Consider the following 15,426-nt stretch of genomic DNA (forward strand, 5'->3'; position numbering starts at 1 on the left):
TTTAAAAGTAAACTATATGTGTGGTTTATGAAAACCAAGCATCTGCCACAGAGACACTAAAATATGTACCCTAAAATATCTTCTGCTAATACACTGCTAAGTACATTAAACAAATTAACAACGATCCAAACGGACATTTTAACACTGAAATTATGGTTACCTGTCACTTAACTCATGTATCTTCCTGTTAATTATACTCCTGATATACAGACCTTACTTGCTTTAAAAATATATCTTCCATGTTTCTGAATCATCTTTTCGTCTACTGACCACAAGACTTGCTTCACTCCCAGAATGAGCAGATCTCATACATCTTTCTTCTAATTCTTTTCTTCTTAATTTCTTCTTAATTTCCTCCTTAATTGTATAGGATTGATTCCTCTTTGTCATTGCTCAGTGATGTCTACCCTAGAAAAACAGAAGACCAGTTTGTCACCTGTCAGATGCTGGCAGAATAAGAGACACTGATTGATGGAACGATGACTTGAATCTCCCCACATATGCCCAAACTGCCCTAAATATTCCTTTGGCCGTGGTATTTACAGGAAAAAATGCTGGAATGTGGCAATAAAGGAAATGAATATGAAGAGCAGACTGACTTTTCTGCTGGTGGTTTTCGCTACACAAAAACTTAACTCCCAGGCGGTGACACCTTGTACTAATGAGAAGCACCGTTATCCAGTGTCTTTCTTAACAGCACAGGAAGCTTACTTGAAGTTTCAGCTTTCTCTCCCCTACTAATTGAAACTAGAAAGCACAACTAATGCATTTGATAATTAAATTGCCAAGTTACTTCATGGGAAACCGCTCACACCACTTCAGCTTGTGTTCAAATCAGCAACCGGCTGGAGAAACGTGGTGTCTTTTCATCATTCTGTTGTCAAAGGGCAAGCTTGGAAAACAAACTGAAACATGCATGCTGGCTTTCTGTCACTGAATAGGCGGTAGCAAAAAGTGAATGCTGACACGGACTTAAAGATTGGAGATCTTGAAAGTGAGGGAGGCAAGTTTTCCTAAGATTTCATTAGAACTCTCTGATAAGGTAAGGCAAGGCTGCACTTACAGGCACTGAAATTGTTGAAAACAGAAATAATTTCTGTTGAGAGTCAGAGTTGTAGTTCATGGGAGGAACTACTCTTAAAATCACCTCGTCTGAATGGAGTTTGATAGGTGGATAAGCTAATGGTGTGAATTAAGTTTCTGTCTGTACATTCCCTTTTATTTATTTGTTGATTTGTTTACTTTGCTTTTCAGGGAGGAAGAGGCAGTAGGACAAGACCAGCTGTTTTAACATCAGGCTGTGAAAAACAGCCACCAAATAATGCAATAAATTATTCCTCTTGTCCAGTGAGCAGCACTATGGAACCACCTTCAGTGAGAAAATAGAGATTCTTAAATACAGAACATTTCACAAGGATTGTATTAAGAAATCTTTGGTAATAAATTTGTTTCAACTTCATTTAGAATAAAAAATGTGTGCATTTTTTATGCTGCATGTTGATGGTAAACTTGAGACACACACAAAATGAACATACTTCTACATGTATAATAAGCCATGGTGCAAATGAGAAATCTTTTTTAAAAGAAATAGGTTGTTTTTCACTGAGGGCATTCTGAGTCTTCATGCTGGGAAACTATGGCTCTCATTTCAGTACGATTTTAATTGCAAAGTCTCTTTCAGCAGAAAAACAATGAACTGGTGGACAGGTAGATGAAGGTACGTGATTAATGGAGTTGTTACCTGGAAAGGGAAATATTCGGCCACATTAGAAGTCTAGCCTGTTTCTGTTTGCATATTTGGCAGCCTTAAAAAAAAGACATTAACTAGTACTGCTGTGTCAGTGGGGTTATGTCATATTGTGTGGGGACACCAGTGGTTCTTCCCTATATGATATTCTAAGGTTAAAAAGGAGAGGGAGAGAAAAAAAAAATGAAAATAAAAAGAAATCAAAATCAAAACCAAGTTGTTCATTTTTGCTGTTGTAGTGTTTCTTTTAGTGCATAAATTAAAACATAGTTTTATGATGCTTTAAGACATGCGACCTTTGTCTGTGAATAAAATGTATCAGAGAATCATAGAATCACAGAATAGCCTGGGTTGAAAGGAACAATGATCACACAGTTTCAACGCCCCTGCTGTGTGCAGGGCACCAAGCACTCAACCAGGCTGCCCAGAGCCACATCCAGCCTGGCCTCGAATACCTCCAGGGATGGGCATCCACAGCCTCCTTACTCTTCTCCAGTGTGAGAAATGCTATTGCTGAGCTACCTTTGAGTTTGTTCTGTGTCCTCACGATGTTCTAGTGAGGCCAAACATCTGCCAACCTGTCTAATTGAGCGTGGCTGACAGCTGCTTTTGCTTCTGGAAGTCTGTAAACCCGCTGAATCTAACTAGGAGCACAGCGTAGTTGTGAGAGATGTGTGAACTTGCAGCCTAATTCCACCCTTAGCTGTGCAGCCCATCTGCCACTGCTGAGAGTGGCTTCTATTACTGTTGGTTCACATTTCGTGCTGTTGCCAAAATAATGCAAATTATTGTGTGAATATTTCCAGATTTGCTGCCAAGATAAGCAGAGCTAGCAGATAAATACCTCTTTGGCATCTGAGTTGCCAAGAGACATTGCTGAGCTTTGAACGAGCGTCAGCCACTCAGTGAGGAACCACCCACAGCTCCAACATGGACCAGATTCTCTCAGTGGTACTCATGTCTGACTGCACAACTGAGGAGCCTCCAAATTTAAGGCGTCTGCAGCAACTACATTTGAGTGTCTAAATGTAAGTGTCTGAATCTAGAGCTGAGCTACACAGCTTCTGGTCTGAAAGACTGTTAAAATTAAAGCCTGCCACCAAGCACTGTCTGCCAACATATTATGACACACTTTGTCATAGATGCTAGGGATGTGAGGAATTTAAGGGGGAAAAAGAGACGTGTAGATGTGTCCTAGTTTCATGAGAGACACATGCACTTAGACTGCTGAGGTAAACTTGTACAGTTCATAGCTCAACTAGTTTTTCAATTCTGAAGGCCATTCAGACTTTCAGACCCTTCAGTAAGGGTGATGGAGCACTGGAGCAGGTTGCCCAGAGAGGCTGTGGGGTCTCCTTCTCTGGAGACATTACTCAAAACCTGCCTGGATGCGTTCCTGAGTGACCTAATCTAGGAGTTCTGCTAAGGCAGGGGATTGCACTCGATGAGCTTCCCAGGTTCCTTCAGCTATAAATAGGAAGACTGCTAAAAAAATACCCTTTTCACATCTCAGCCAGGATTCTCGCATTTATTTATTTATAATAAATGATACAATCTTCTCCTCTTCTCTTCTCTTCTCTTCTCTTCTCTTCTCTTCTCTTCTCTTCTCTTCTCTTCTCTTCTCTTCTCTTCTCTTCTCTTCTCTTCTCTTCTCTTCTCTTCTCTTCTCTTCTCTTCTTTCTCCTCTCTTCTTTCTCCTCTCTTCTCTTCTTTCTCCTCTCTTCTCCTCTCTTCTCTTTCTTTCTCCTCTCTTCTCCTCTCTTCTCCTTTCCCCTCCTTCCCTTTTTCCTTCCCTTTTCCTTTCCCTTTCTCCTTCCATTTTCCCTTCCCTTTTTCTTCTACTCCTCTCATTTTAAATTTCTTTTTCATTCCCTTTTTCCTTCCCTCTCTGTTTCCTCCTCATTCCCTCTCCTTTCCCTTTTCCCTCCTCTCCCTTCTCCTCCCCTTCTCTCTTTTCATTTTCTTTCCTCTCCTCTCTTCCCCTCCCCACTCCTCCCCACTCCTCCCCACTCCTCCCCTCTCCTCCCCTCTCCTCCCCTCTCCTCCCCTCTCCTCCCTTCTCTTCTCTTCTCTTCTCTTCTCTTCTCTTCTCTTCTCTTCTCTTCTCTTCTCTTCTCTTCTCTTCTCTTCTCTTCTCTTCTCTTCTCTTCTCTTCTCTTCTCTTCTCTTCTCTTCTCTTCTCTTCTCTTCTCTTCTCTTCTCTTCTCTTTTCTCTTCTCTTCTCTTCTCTTCATTTCTATTTTTTCTCTTCTCTCCTCCTTTCCCCTCCTTCTCTTTTTCCTTCCCTTTTTCCTCTCCTCTCCTCTCCTCTTTTCTCTCCTCCTTTCCCCTCCTTCCCTTTTTCCTTCCCTTTTTCCTTCCCTTTTTCCTTCCCTTTTTCCTCTCCTCTCCTCTCCTCTCCTCTCCTCTCCTCTCCTCTCCTCTCCTCTCCTCTCCTCTCCTCTCCTCTCCTCTCTTCTCCTCTCCTCTCCTCTCCTCTCCTCTCCTCTCCTCTCCTCTCCTCTCCTCTCCTCTCCTCTCCTCTCCTCTCCTCTGCTCATTTTAAATTTCTCTTTTTCATTCCCTTTTTCTTCCCTCCCCTTTCCTCTCATTCCTCCTCATTCCCTCTCCTTTCCCTTTTCCCTCCTCTCCCTTCTACTCCCCTTCTCATCTTCTTCTCTTTTTTTCTTTTTTCTCTTCTTTCATTTTCTCTTTTTCCTTTCGTTTCCTTTTCTTTTTCTTCCTTTTTCTTCTACTGGCTCCACCGTTGAAGGCAAAACTCTCTTATTCTCTTCCACGTCTCACTAGAAAATGGAGAGTCTCAAGTTGTGACTGAGTAATTTCCACCTCACACAGACTTTGAGAGGAAAAAAGAAAAGCTGCCTCCTCCCTGGATCCCTCTGGCAGAGGCAAGCTACAACAACAGCAAAGGCAGGAGTGCCAGTACCTGTCTGTGGGTCCAGGCGGCCGGGAGAAGTTGTTCATCACGGCCTCAGTGTGACAGCGGGTGAGGATGACCACCGCCTGGCACAGGAAGGGCACGAACGTGCTCTGCTGCGTAGATGACGCGCAGCTGCGCAGGATGTAGAGGATGGGTGGCACCTGGAAGAAGAAGGGGAGAAGGAATGACTTGCTGCATCCTGGACTCTGCAGGGCCTGACCATGGACATTCAGCGCGTGAGCAGTGCCTGCTCCCTTGACATGCTGCAACGCCTAAGCCTAAATTTCAAACCAGCCCCCCTGTCCAAGCCCTGGCTCTGCGCTCAGGCTGTGCTGCTTTAGTACCAGAGCAGACGGCACAGGGCATGGTGCAACAGCCAGAAACAAACCAAGACACGTGGAAGAAAGAAAGTCTCTTACGTTCCAACAGATGTCCTTCCCATGCATCTGCAGAAAGGTGGTCACCCACTTCCCAGCAGCACGCACGCGCACTCCTGTGGCTTTCCGGATGGTCTCCTTGGTGGCCATCATGAAGTCGACGGTGCGTTCGACGGGGAAGTTTCTGCACACGATCTGCAGAGAGATGAGAAGCAGGAGAGATCCCATCACTGCTCTGCGCAGCTCTTCAGAGCACAAAGCAGGCTGGAGGGCATTCTTAGCTCAGTGGCTTGCCGGCCATTCACAACGCTCCTGCTGTCCGTACCCTGCTATTTACACGGAAGGCGGCTGAGCCTTCGCTCAGCTTCTGCACCCATGGTGTCTGCTGACATGCAAAGCCTACCTCCCAGCAGCCACAGTCACACATGCACACAAGTGCGCACACACACACACACACACACACACATCATGGAGTCAGCCCCTTGCACTGCGTGCCTGAAGGCCAGCCATAGCTCAGAGCCTCCTGCTGCTTGCTGAGAACAGCGGTCTTAGGGTGACAGCTCATTTTGGAAACGGTGTGAAAGGCTGGGAGCAGCACAGAGTCGTGCAGAAGCCTCCGCACAGAGATCCCACCACCCCTTTCTGGGTCCACTTACCATGGCCATTTTGGACGTGGTCTGGAGCTGAGAGACAGTGCTGCAGGCATGCAGTCCCTCAGACAGGCTCCCGATGTCTCCTGGCTCCATGACTCCATTGGCTGCTTTGGCTGGAAAGAGCCCAGGGAGAAAAGGGAAGTCATGCTTCTGGAAATGGAACCGCTCTCCACGGGGGAGAGACAGAGGACAGGGTGGGGACGAGAAGAGAGCTGTGCACGGTGCCTCTCCCTCCTGTAAACAGGGCCCAGCCCATGGGCTCTGGCAGTGCTACGGAGGAGGGCAGAGGGCTGGTGCAACCTGCTCTGCTCACCTTGGATTCGGAGAAGGGAGCTCAGACAGGAGACAGCCAACTGGCGGGATGCAGGCATGGGGTCGCACGTCAGAGGCGCCAGCAATCCCACCAGGGAGCCAAAGTGCTCGCAGGCATCTGCTCTCTGCAGGGGTGAGAGGCAGGAAGAAAGCTGTAGGCAGCCCCGGCTCTCCCTGGCTTCTCCGCCTGTGCCTTCCTCACGCCGTGGCACAGCATGCACAGCTGGGCGGAGCTCGCCTTCCAGCTCAGGGGCTCTGGGGAGGGAGCAGGGGGCATGCGGTGGGGCTCTTTACTCACTCGAAGCTCTTCGCAAACAGCCAGAAGCTGGGAGCAGGTCTGCAGGGCCCTCTTGCGCTCCCACACGTTCTGCGACACCAAGGATTTCTGCAGGACCTGGGGTAGAGCATCTGTCTCACTGAGGACATCTTTGCTTTCCCTCCTGCCACCCCTCTCCCTGTCCCTCCTTCCCCAGCACTTTCCCCCAAGGCTGCCCTGTGGCTCCACGTGGCCTCCAGCCTCACTGAGCACCGGCACTGCTGCCCCCGCTCTCTGCAGTCATCCTGCCTGCTAACCCGGGAGCTTTTCCTCGGCTGTGGCCTGCCAGGGGCTGGCTCCTGCCTTTCCCCTGCAGGGCCCATCGCTCTGCCCATTTCCGAGCTCGCAGTGAGCTGGCACGTCAGCAGGAGATTGCTCCCCTCTGATCACCCTCTCAGTCCCCAGATCTGCCCCCACTGCCGACAGGCACCATGCTTTCTCCCTTGCCCCACACATACTCACATGCACTATGTTCTGAAAGAAGCTGCCGGTGGGTTCTGTCTTGAGCAGAACCGCCATGAGCCGGCCCAGAGCTTTCAGGGACGTTTGCTGAAGCTGAAAGCAGAAGAGGGCAGTGAGGTTTAGCATCACAGCTGCTGCCAAAACATAGGCTGTGTGTGCTGAGGTCGGGTTTGACCGAGAGGTGGCCGGGAAAGTTACGGCAGGTTACCTGCAGGTACTGCGCTGCATGCTGTGACTTCCTGATCTTCAGCATCATCTCTGCTGAAGGGTGCGTCACGATGTTCTTGCAGCACAGGACCAACATCTCCCGCATGTCCTTGCTTTCAAAACAGGGCTTCAGCTTGCTGACAGGAGGAAGAAAGGAAGAGAAATCAGAAAGGGCCTTTAGCAGTGCTCTCCAGTCTGGTTCAGACAGCATCTGACTTTCTCCTAATCGACAGCTACCAAGCCAATACCCCCAGCTCCTGCTGCTGAGCACTGTCTTCAGTTCCAGCAGCGCCCACCTCCTCCCCGGCAGCAGTGAACCAGCTCCCTCTCTGAAGGGAAGGAGACCCCAACTCTCCCTTCTCTTCCCTGCCAGGGGACAGGAGCACCAGGGCCTTTCTCCCTGCCCAGAACCTCAACTCCGCTGGGCACAACAGCCCAGTCTTCACTCCTATAGATACGGCTCCTCGCCCCCTACCCCCTCCAGACCTTCAGGAGCTACCCAAAATGGGGACCTTACCTCAACTGCTCCAGGGCCAGGACCACCTTGAGGGGCACTGGGGAGACAGAGATGCCCGAATAATATTTCTTCAGCAGGTCCTGCAAGTCCAGAGAGACACTGTCAAGGTGGGCAGGGGGCACATGAGAGCTTTTCCACCCGGCTCCGAGACAGGCACAACTGCCACACACCAGCCCCATCACTCCCATGTTTCCCATGGAAGCACTGCAGGATGCAGCAGCTCGACAGCTGGTGCACCTAGCCCGCTGCCCAGCCGCTGCATCCAGCACCCAAAGTCCCCACCAGCTGGAGACGTGTGGCTGATGGAGACCTGTGTGCCCCCAGGGAAGTGGGCTGCGTGGCACAGCCCAGAACTCCGCTGCAGACAGCCCTGCCTCTAGGCACTCACCATCAGGATCTCCAGAAGCTTTCCCTTCAAGGAGGGGTTAAAGGATGCAGAATCACCCACGACTGCTTGGAAGGCAGAGCTGAAGTCGGTGATGCTCTGCACCAGCGCGAGGTTATTCTGCAGGTCCTGAGGCCCAAGAGAGAAGAACATTCTTTGAACTGCGGGATGGGACAAGGGCTGCAAGGGGGACAGGGCAACGCTAAGGGAAGGGCTTGGGTCTTCATCTGGGCACAAACCATTCCCCGGGGGACCGTTGGAAAGGGAAGGCCCCTCTCAGCATCCCCGCTTGTGAAGGGGCTGCAGCTGGGCGCTCAGACACCCTGGCACGCTTTGAGCTCTCACCCGGCAGCTGCAGCTGTAGAGCATCAGGATGTTGCCCACGATGTCTCCCTCCAGGTGGGCGAGCAGCTGTTCCTTGGAGGCACGCAGTGCCAAGCTGCCGTGGGCGAGCACGAGAGCGCTGCGTGTGGCCTGAGCTCTCGTGCTGTCCAGCTCCATCTGTGTGGGAAGAAATGCCTTGAGACACTCGCTCAACGGCCCCCAGTGCCCCGCGATGCACCTGGGCTCCAAGGCAGAAAATAAGGCAGAAGAATGCCAAGATGGAAACCCGTAACGCTTTACCTTCTTGCGCCTGGAAATCCTCGCGTTGCGGCCTTTGCACAGCCTGGACGCAAACGTGGTGAGCGTGGCCAGGACTGCTTGGAAGTTACTCTCAGCTGCGTGGCTGAGAAGAGAGACCATTCCCTGCACAAAGGAACAAGGGGCAGTTGGCACAGGCCTGAATCTACAGATCCTCTCCTGAGGAAAAGGGCAGCAGGGAGGAGATGGAAAGGCGCGGAGCAGGGCCAGGAGAAGCCCTCTGCCCCAGGGACGGAGCGGGGATGCTCGCAGGAGCTGGAGGAGAGCAGGGCTCACCTGGGCCTCACATGGGTCCTCCGCGTTTGCTTCCTCCAGGTGCTGCAGCAGCTTCTCCTGGACGTGGAGGACTCCCTTACAGGCTCCCAGCACTGTGCCCAGAGCCTTGTACAGGAAAGACTGCAGGGGAAGGGAAGGAAGAAGGTGAGATGTGGCAGCAGCTTAACCTGTTGGGGGAGGGCCAGGTGGAAGGAGCCACGCTCCCTGGGAGTCGCTGAGAGCAGCTGCAGGGCCGAGCTTTATCCATCCCTGGGCAGCTTGCAGGGAAAGGCCCTCTGGGGGCACAGACTGGGGAAGCAGCACCAGCATCCCGCGTGGGCAGAGCACCAGCCGCAGCCCCAGCCCCAGTTGGACACCTGCAGCTGCACCGCTGGGTGGAGCCGGGGGGAACTCACCTTTTCTGCAGAGCTGCTGGCAGAGCTGCTCAGCCACCGGCTCAGCTCACAGCTCAGGGCCTCGGTCCAGGCCTCATCCCGTATGGTGTCCATTGACGCCCCGAGGAACTGTTGGAGAACAGGAGAAGACGATGTTCCCTTGCCCTTTGCCTCTTCCCTCACTCCCAATTGCTGCAGCCCTCTGGGGAGAGGTGTCTGGAAGAACAGTTCTTCTCCCAGCTCCCCCAGCATTCCCTCCATTAAAGTGCCTGCTGCTCTTCTCCTAAGACCCCCCTTGGGCTTGGGACAGAGCGGAAGAGGCAGCGCCTCAAAGGCTCCTCAGCAGCACTGGAGAGGCTGTTCCTGTCCCGTGGTGGCTCATATGGGAGCGTTGCTACTTGGGGCAGGCAAGCACTTCTCTGCACCCAGCAGTGCTGTACCTTCAGCAGACGGCGCTCCCACCCTGCAGTGTCCAGGAAGCTCTCATCTTTCCCTGCACAGCAACAGGAAGAAAAAGACCCTTACTTGGGATCAAGGCACAGAAGAAGAGCTGCTGCAAACCTGGCTTGGCCTGGGCACTTGACACTGCCAAGCTGGGACCCGCACCCCCTCCACAAACTGACTTGTCCCTCCCCACAAACACTGTCCCCGCAGGAACACAGAACTAACTGAGGGGACGTGAAGGGCCCATCCGTGTCCTGGAAGGGGCAGATCCCCAGGGGGAAAGATCCCCGGGCCTCAGCGCTGTCTCCCTGGAATGGGAACAGCAGCAGAGCAAGCACTGGGCTGCAGGCAATGCTTCCCCTCTGCCACCCTGCAGAGAGAGCTGCATTTTCACTCCCGCCCTTCCCTGCCTCCGCCTCTCCCTCCCCACCAGCACTTTACCTTGGAGACACTGCAGCAGCAGGGGGATCTCAGCGGCCCACATGGCCCCCACAGCTCTGTGGAACCTGCTGTGGAGGTTTTGCATCAGCTGTAAGGCAGCGGCCTGGAGTTCGCTGCCTGCAACAGGGCTCCCTGCCACCACCTGAGCGAGAGCAAGGAGAAGCAGGGTCACTTCTGCAGCAAGAGCAGCGGCTTCCCCCCAGGATGGAAGCAGCCAACAGCTCTGCCCGTGGCCGTGCTGCTTCCTCCCGGGGGCTGGTGGCACTGGGCTCTGGAGCATCTACTCACCAGCAGGCGCGCCAGCAGTGTCTGGGGAGTCAGTCGTGGGCCTGTGAGGAGAAAAAAGTGCTGAGTCAGACTCCAAGACGCTCCGTGCCCAGCCACGCGCAGCTCCGCTGTCCCTTCTGGGTGGTAGCACAGGTCAGCAGAGCTCACTGGCAGAGTTTCTGCTCCTACCTTGAAACATGGAGCTGAGGAAATGGGGATCCAGCTCCTCTACTCGCCGTCCTGTCAGATCCTCTCTCTCGGCCAGGGCTCGGACACAGCGCGAGACCGGGATCAGCATGCCGGTGTGCTGGGCTGGCACCACGAACAGCAGCAGCCGTGGCCACAGGAGCTGTCGGGAACGAGGCAGTTGAGCGTGTCAGCATTCCTGCCTCCGCTCAGAGACGAAGAGGACTCTGTGAATTTCCCTGAGTCTTGCGTGCTTCAGAGCACGCTGGAGGAGAGACCTGGGGTGGTGGGATGAGGAACAGGTGGTGCAAAGGCAAGGAGCAGCAGCAGGGCAGATGTGACTTACTTTGGACATCCCTGTCGCAGAGACGTCCAGAGACCCCAGGATGTCCATGCACAGCTCCTGCAGAGCTCCTTCCTCCTGGGCTTCCCGGGCAGAAAGGTCTCCAGCTGCCTGCACAACAACGGTGTTGAAACCCGGTTACCTCAGTTCTCAGGAGCCTCTCAGGAGGCTCAGGTGCGGCCCCAGCGGTGCTTCTGTGCCACCCTCTGAGCAGCACAGGTCTTCCCAAAGAAGATGCTGCCCACTGTCCTTACCCTTCTTCCAGCGGTGCGGCTGAACTCAGTGAAGATGTGCCCCACCACATCCCAGGCTGAGCAGCTCCGGGTGTTCGAACTGAGCAGGTCCTCGATGAAATGCAGAACTGCCGTCCTCACCTGCCAGTGGTCAATTGAGGGTGTGATTTTTCAGGTCAGAAGGCAAAGGGAAGCCACCTGCTCATCGGGGCAGCCCTTTGGGCACGAGCAGAGACAACAGGAGCAGAGGAGGAGCCTTGGCTCCTGAGGTGAGGGCCAGGCCTTAGCACCAGGCTGTGCACTTTCCAAGCACAGCACAGGGACCTGCCCGCTCCACTCTGCCTGCTCTCCCACAGGAGCCATCGTGACCGTGTGGTCAATGCCCCAGCACCTCTCTAGTCACCCCAGCCCTGCCCGTGTTGGCAGCAGCATCACCACCCCAACAACACTTTCTATTCCCAAAGCAGCTCACCCGGATCCTGAGGTCGCTGCACAGACACTGCACAGCCTCAACCACCTGGGGCAGCTTCTCCATCATCACGGGCTCTGCAAGAGATGCACAGAAGCATGAGCGGAGCCACAACCCTGATGGCAGAGGGGATCCCTGGAAGTCCCAGCCTGTGGTACTGACCATCAGAGCGAGCCAGAGCACCGAGCAGACCCAGTGCTGCCACGCGTCCAGCCTCCCAGTCCTCGCCCAGCTGTGACTGCAGAAACAGGACCATTTCCTCTGGGCAGATCCGGGCTGCAGGGAGGAAATCCCACGCTATGTTAGCAAGAAACTCACGCCCATTCCCGAGGTTTGTGAGAGAGGCCCTTTTGGCAAGGGCACTGCAAGCATTGCCAAAGCTCCTCTCCTTACCCTGCAGCATGATGCAGTGGGTCAGCTCCGCTCGATCAGCCTCGCTGTGCTGCTTGGTGTTGTCATAGAGCTGTGGGAACAAAGTCCATATGAGAAAATCACATCAGCACTGAGGACGGAAAAGACGCTGTGCTGCCTGCTCTCATCTCCCTGGGCATTCTCAGGAAGAGAACAGGCAGACCAAACCCAGCCTGCCTCACAGCATCCCTGGGGGGACAGGCACGGCTCTGGAACAGCCGTGAGCATGCAGGAGCCAAGGCTCAGCTGCATTAGTCAGGGGCTCAGACCTTTGCAGTCCTCCTCAGACTTAGGTAAGAGGGAAACTGCTGTGGGCACAGGGATAGGCTCCCCTTACCTGGTAGAACACGGCACTCATGACGTCCAGAAACTTGTCGTTCTGGATGACAGACTCAGTGCCCTCTAAGGCCTCCAGGAAGACAGTGAGGCTCTGCAAGAGACAAGGAGAGGAAGAAAGGGATGAAGCCACATCTAGCCACTTGGGAGTGGAAAACCTCTTTCCCAATTGTTTCTCTGCAGGGAGAAGCTCCTGCACAGGCTTTTTATCCCCCACCTCCCAGCAGCACCGAGAGTCTCTCTGCTCTCAATCGAGCCATGCTTGAGCATCATTTGCAGGCATTTCCCACCCAGCAGCCCTCTTCTCCCCCATCAGATGCAACTGGATGTGGTCCCCCCAGTTGCTAGCACAGAGCTCCTCAGGCTCTCAGGCACCCATTCCTCCTTTCTCCAAGGGCTCCCCACCTCCTCCCTGCACCCCCCGACCCCTCGTGGCACTTGCACTGGCCCCACGTCCACCCTGAGCCCTGCACAGCGTCTCACCTTGGCCACCCTGCAGGTGTCTTGGATCTCCTGACACGGGTGCACAAGCCAGAGGAGCTGCTCCCAGACGTGCTCTTGGTGCAGCTCCTCTTGCAGGAGAACATCCAGCATGGCAGCCACGGCCCCGAGGACGGCCTGTTTGTCCTGGAGAGGGATGGCAGAGGCCCGGCATCAAAGACCAAAGGTCTGCCCTTCCTACAGAGAAGGCTTTCTCTTTCCCTTCCCCTTCCCCACACCCCCACGCCCAGCAGGGGATGGGCTCGCTCTGGAGGGCAGGCAGGTTTTCCCCAGACCCTCATCCCCAGCTCTTCCTGCCACAGTGCTGTGACATGCAGCTGCTCCCTGCCACAGAGCCACTTCGGGGCCCTTTGCAGAGCCAGCCCACTCCCTCCCATCACTGCTCAGCTGCCAGCCCACTGGGCACAGACAGAGCTGCCACATGGGTGCCCTGCTGCCACCCTGGGCTGGGAGCGCAGCAAGGCTCACCTCCTCCTGGCAGTCCTTCCAGTTCCTCAGCACAGAGAAGAGCAGCTCCTGAAGGTTCTCATAGATCTGCTCTTTCTCCATGGCAGGCCAGGGGCATTGGGATCCAGAGGACAAGTGAATCTTCACTCCGTCCAGCCACTGTTTCACAACTGAGAAAACAAAATTAAAGAAACATATATGAATAGTAATTGTTATTTTCTGTGTTTAAAGAGAGTGAGAGAAAAGGCAGCCTGTGAGAGCCTGCAGCAGGGCGAGGTGCAAGGGCTGTCCCGAGGCCCCCTGCTCTGGAGCCAGCACTCACCAGCACAAGCGAGGCGCAGGGTCCGGCCGCTCCTCACCTGGCCCACCACACTGCGCAGGCCAGCCAGCATCAGCCGCACGAAGGGGATGCACTGTGGAGCTGCAGAGAGGAAGGAGAGGCCGCAGTCAGAGTCTGGGCAGTGAGGGAGGAGGGGCTGCAGCCCCGCATCCCCCAGCTCAACGCAGATCGCGCGCGGAGGGGAGAGGCTCCTGTCCCGGTTGTCGGGGATGTCGGGGGGCTGAGGGCGCTCTACCAGAGGTGCTGAAGAGTCGGCTCAGGGTGAGGAGCACAAACTCCTTGGACGCGTCCCCCGTGGCCTTCAGGTGGCTCTGGAGCTCGGCCATCACCAGGGTGAAGTGCGTCCGAGCCAGAGCCACCAGGACATTGCCGGCAGCTGTCTTCACGTGGCCGGTCACGCCCTGCAAAAGAGGCTCTGGTGACACGCGGCACAGGAGATCGCCCGAGGCCCTGGGAAGGGCTGAGCCATCGCCGTCCGCCAGCAGAACGCCAGTGTGGGCAGCGGCTCCCTTTGCCATCGGGAGTGACCCCTCACCTGGGCTGCCGTCAGGTCCTGGGACACCTCTGCCAGCAGCCGGTTCACCACTCCGCTCAGCGGGCGGCTGTCATCTTCCCACAGGGCGCCCTCCAGCTCACGGTACGCCTGCGCTCGGTCACCCTGGGGACAAGGATCGGGCACGCTCGCTTTGCCCGCTGCCACCCATCCCGACGGGACCGTGGCACCGGGCCGGGAGGGCGAGGGAGGATGGTTGGCAGCCGGACGTCCCCGACTCACCTCCCGGTCTTGCAGGCGCCGCAGCAGCGAAGTCACGGCGCAGGCAGGGACAGGGCTCGGCACCCTGCTTCTCTCCCTGCGACGCGTACGTCTGGGCACGCAGCCCACACAGGCAAAGAGACCTGGAAGCAAAGAGCGGAGCAGCTGCCGCCGGTGTCGCTCGGAGCCAGGGCCGAGCATCCGGCCGGCTCTGGGAGGAACGCTCCTCCAGCCCCACGGTTGGCGGGGACGGGGGAGGGAGCTTTCCCCTTGCTGGGGTGCCGGGGAAACCACGGCGGGCAGCTGCGCTCAGCAGAGCGAGGACGGTGCTGCCGGCGCGGCCTGAACTGACTCTGGAGGCACACGTGCGCTCGGGCGGCGTCACGGCGTGCGGAGAGGTGGAGGGACTCACCTCGAAGGGCTCTCAGCCGCTCCATGACAGCAGGAAATCTCCAGGTAGACGCAACGCTCTCTCTGGTTCCGCTTCCTGCGGGTCCCACAAGCGGACTGAGCCACCGCTCCCACCGCTGCCACGAGGGCGCACGAGGTACCACTGTGACATCACAGCGCAGTGTCACCTCACAGGGAATGGCTGGGGACCAGGCAGCACGCAGGGCAGCCCTGCAGGCCCCCAAACGCAGCATCTTCTGTGATGCACTCGGCTCTGGGGTTCCGGTTCCATGCGGAATTCCTTCCATGAAGTTGTAATACAGACATTTTACTGGCTTAATAAATAGGACCTGAACTGGTAAAATACTTCACGATGGCTTAATTTTAAGATTTAGGTCTCAGAAGGAGCCCTTGGTTACCAAACACCAGCAGTTTAGCAATACTGGTGCACCAGCACATTAGCACTATCCTAATGGATACCACGGTTACTGTAGAAATTCCCTGTCTCACTGTAGAAACTAAAACATACTCCTGGATGATTACAATAATTTTCTGTCCATTCTGATGCTCTGAAACAATAAATGTGCATAGCTCAATTACATTTGATGCCTAGAATGTCAGCAATCAACATAGTTTAATAACTTTTCTAAGAGTGAAGGGATTTTCACTACTTTTG

The 15,426-nt window shown here is 54.6% G+C and overlaps 1 protein-coding gene across 1 annotated transcript; it reads right to left on the minus strand.

The window, feature by feature from the left end:
* Positions 1–4,510: 4,510 nt before the first annotated feature.
* On the minus strand, positions 4,511–14,876 carry LOC149912393 (uncharacterized). Its single transcript, XM_090131052.1, has 19 exons — positions 14,773–14,876; positions 14,382–14,503; positions 14,142–14,264; positions 13,842–14,007; positions 13,589–13,687; positions 13,288–13,436; positions 12,320–12,412; positions 10,873–10,980; positions 10,573–10,689; positions 9,812–9,940; positions 8,815–8,871; positions 8,521–8,643; positions 7,900–8,025; positions 7,538–7,591; positions 6,308–6,403; positions 6,011–6,134; positions 5,701–5,810; positions 5,087–5,239; positions 4,511–4,828 (listed from the first exon to the last, which is right to left on the minus strand). The coding sequence occupies exons 1-19, from the start codon at positions 14,795–14,797 to the stop codon at positions 4,511–4,513; spliced, it is 2,292 nt and encodes a 763-aa protein (XP_089987178.1). The 5' UTR covers positions 14,798–14,876.
* Positions 14,877–15,426: the final 550 nt, after the last annotated feature.

This window comes from Phasianus colchicus, chromosome Z (assembly GCF_987193195.1).
Source record: "Phasianus colchicus chromosome Z, bPhaCol1.hap1.1, whole genome shotgun sequence".
Classification (NCBI taxonomy): domain Eukaryota; kingdom Metazoa; phylum Chordata; class Aves; order Galliformes; family Phasianidae; genus Phasianus; species Phasianus colchicus.

Coding starts and splice junctions, on each gene's coding strand:
- LOC149912393 (XM_090131052.1), bottom strand. CDS start 14,797: ATGGAGCGGCTGAGAGCCCTTCGAG. Junction 10,981..12,319: donor TGAGTGCCGTGTTCTACCAG/GTAAGGGGAGCC, acceptor GTTGTTGTGCAG/GCAGCTGGAGACCTTTCTGC. Junction 5,811..6,010: donor CTCCCTTCTCCGAATCCAAG/GTGAGCAGAGCA, acceptor GGCTCTTTCCAG/CCAAAGCAGCCAATGGAGTC.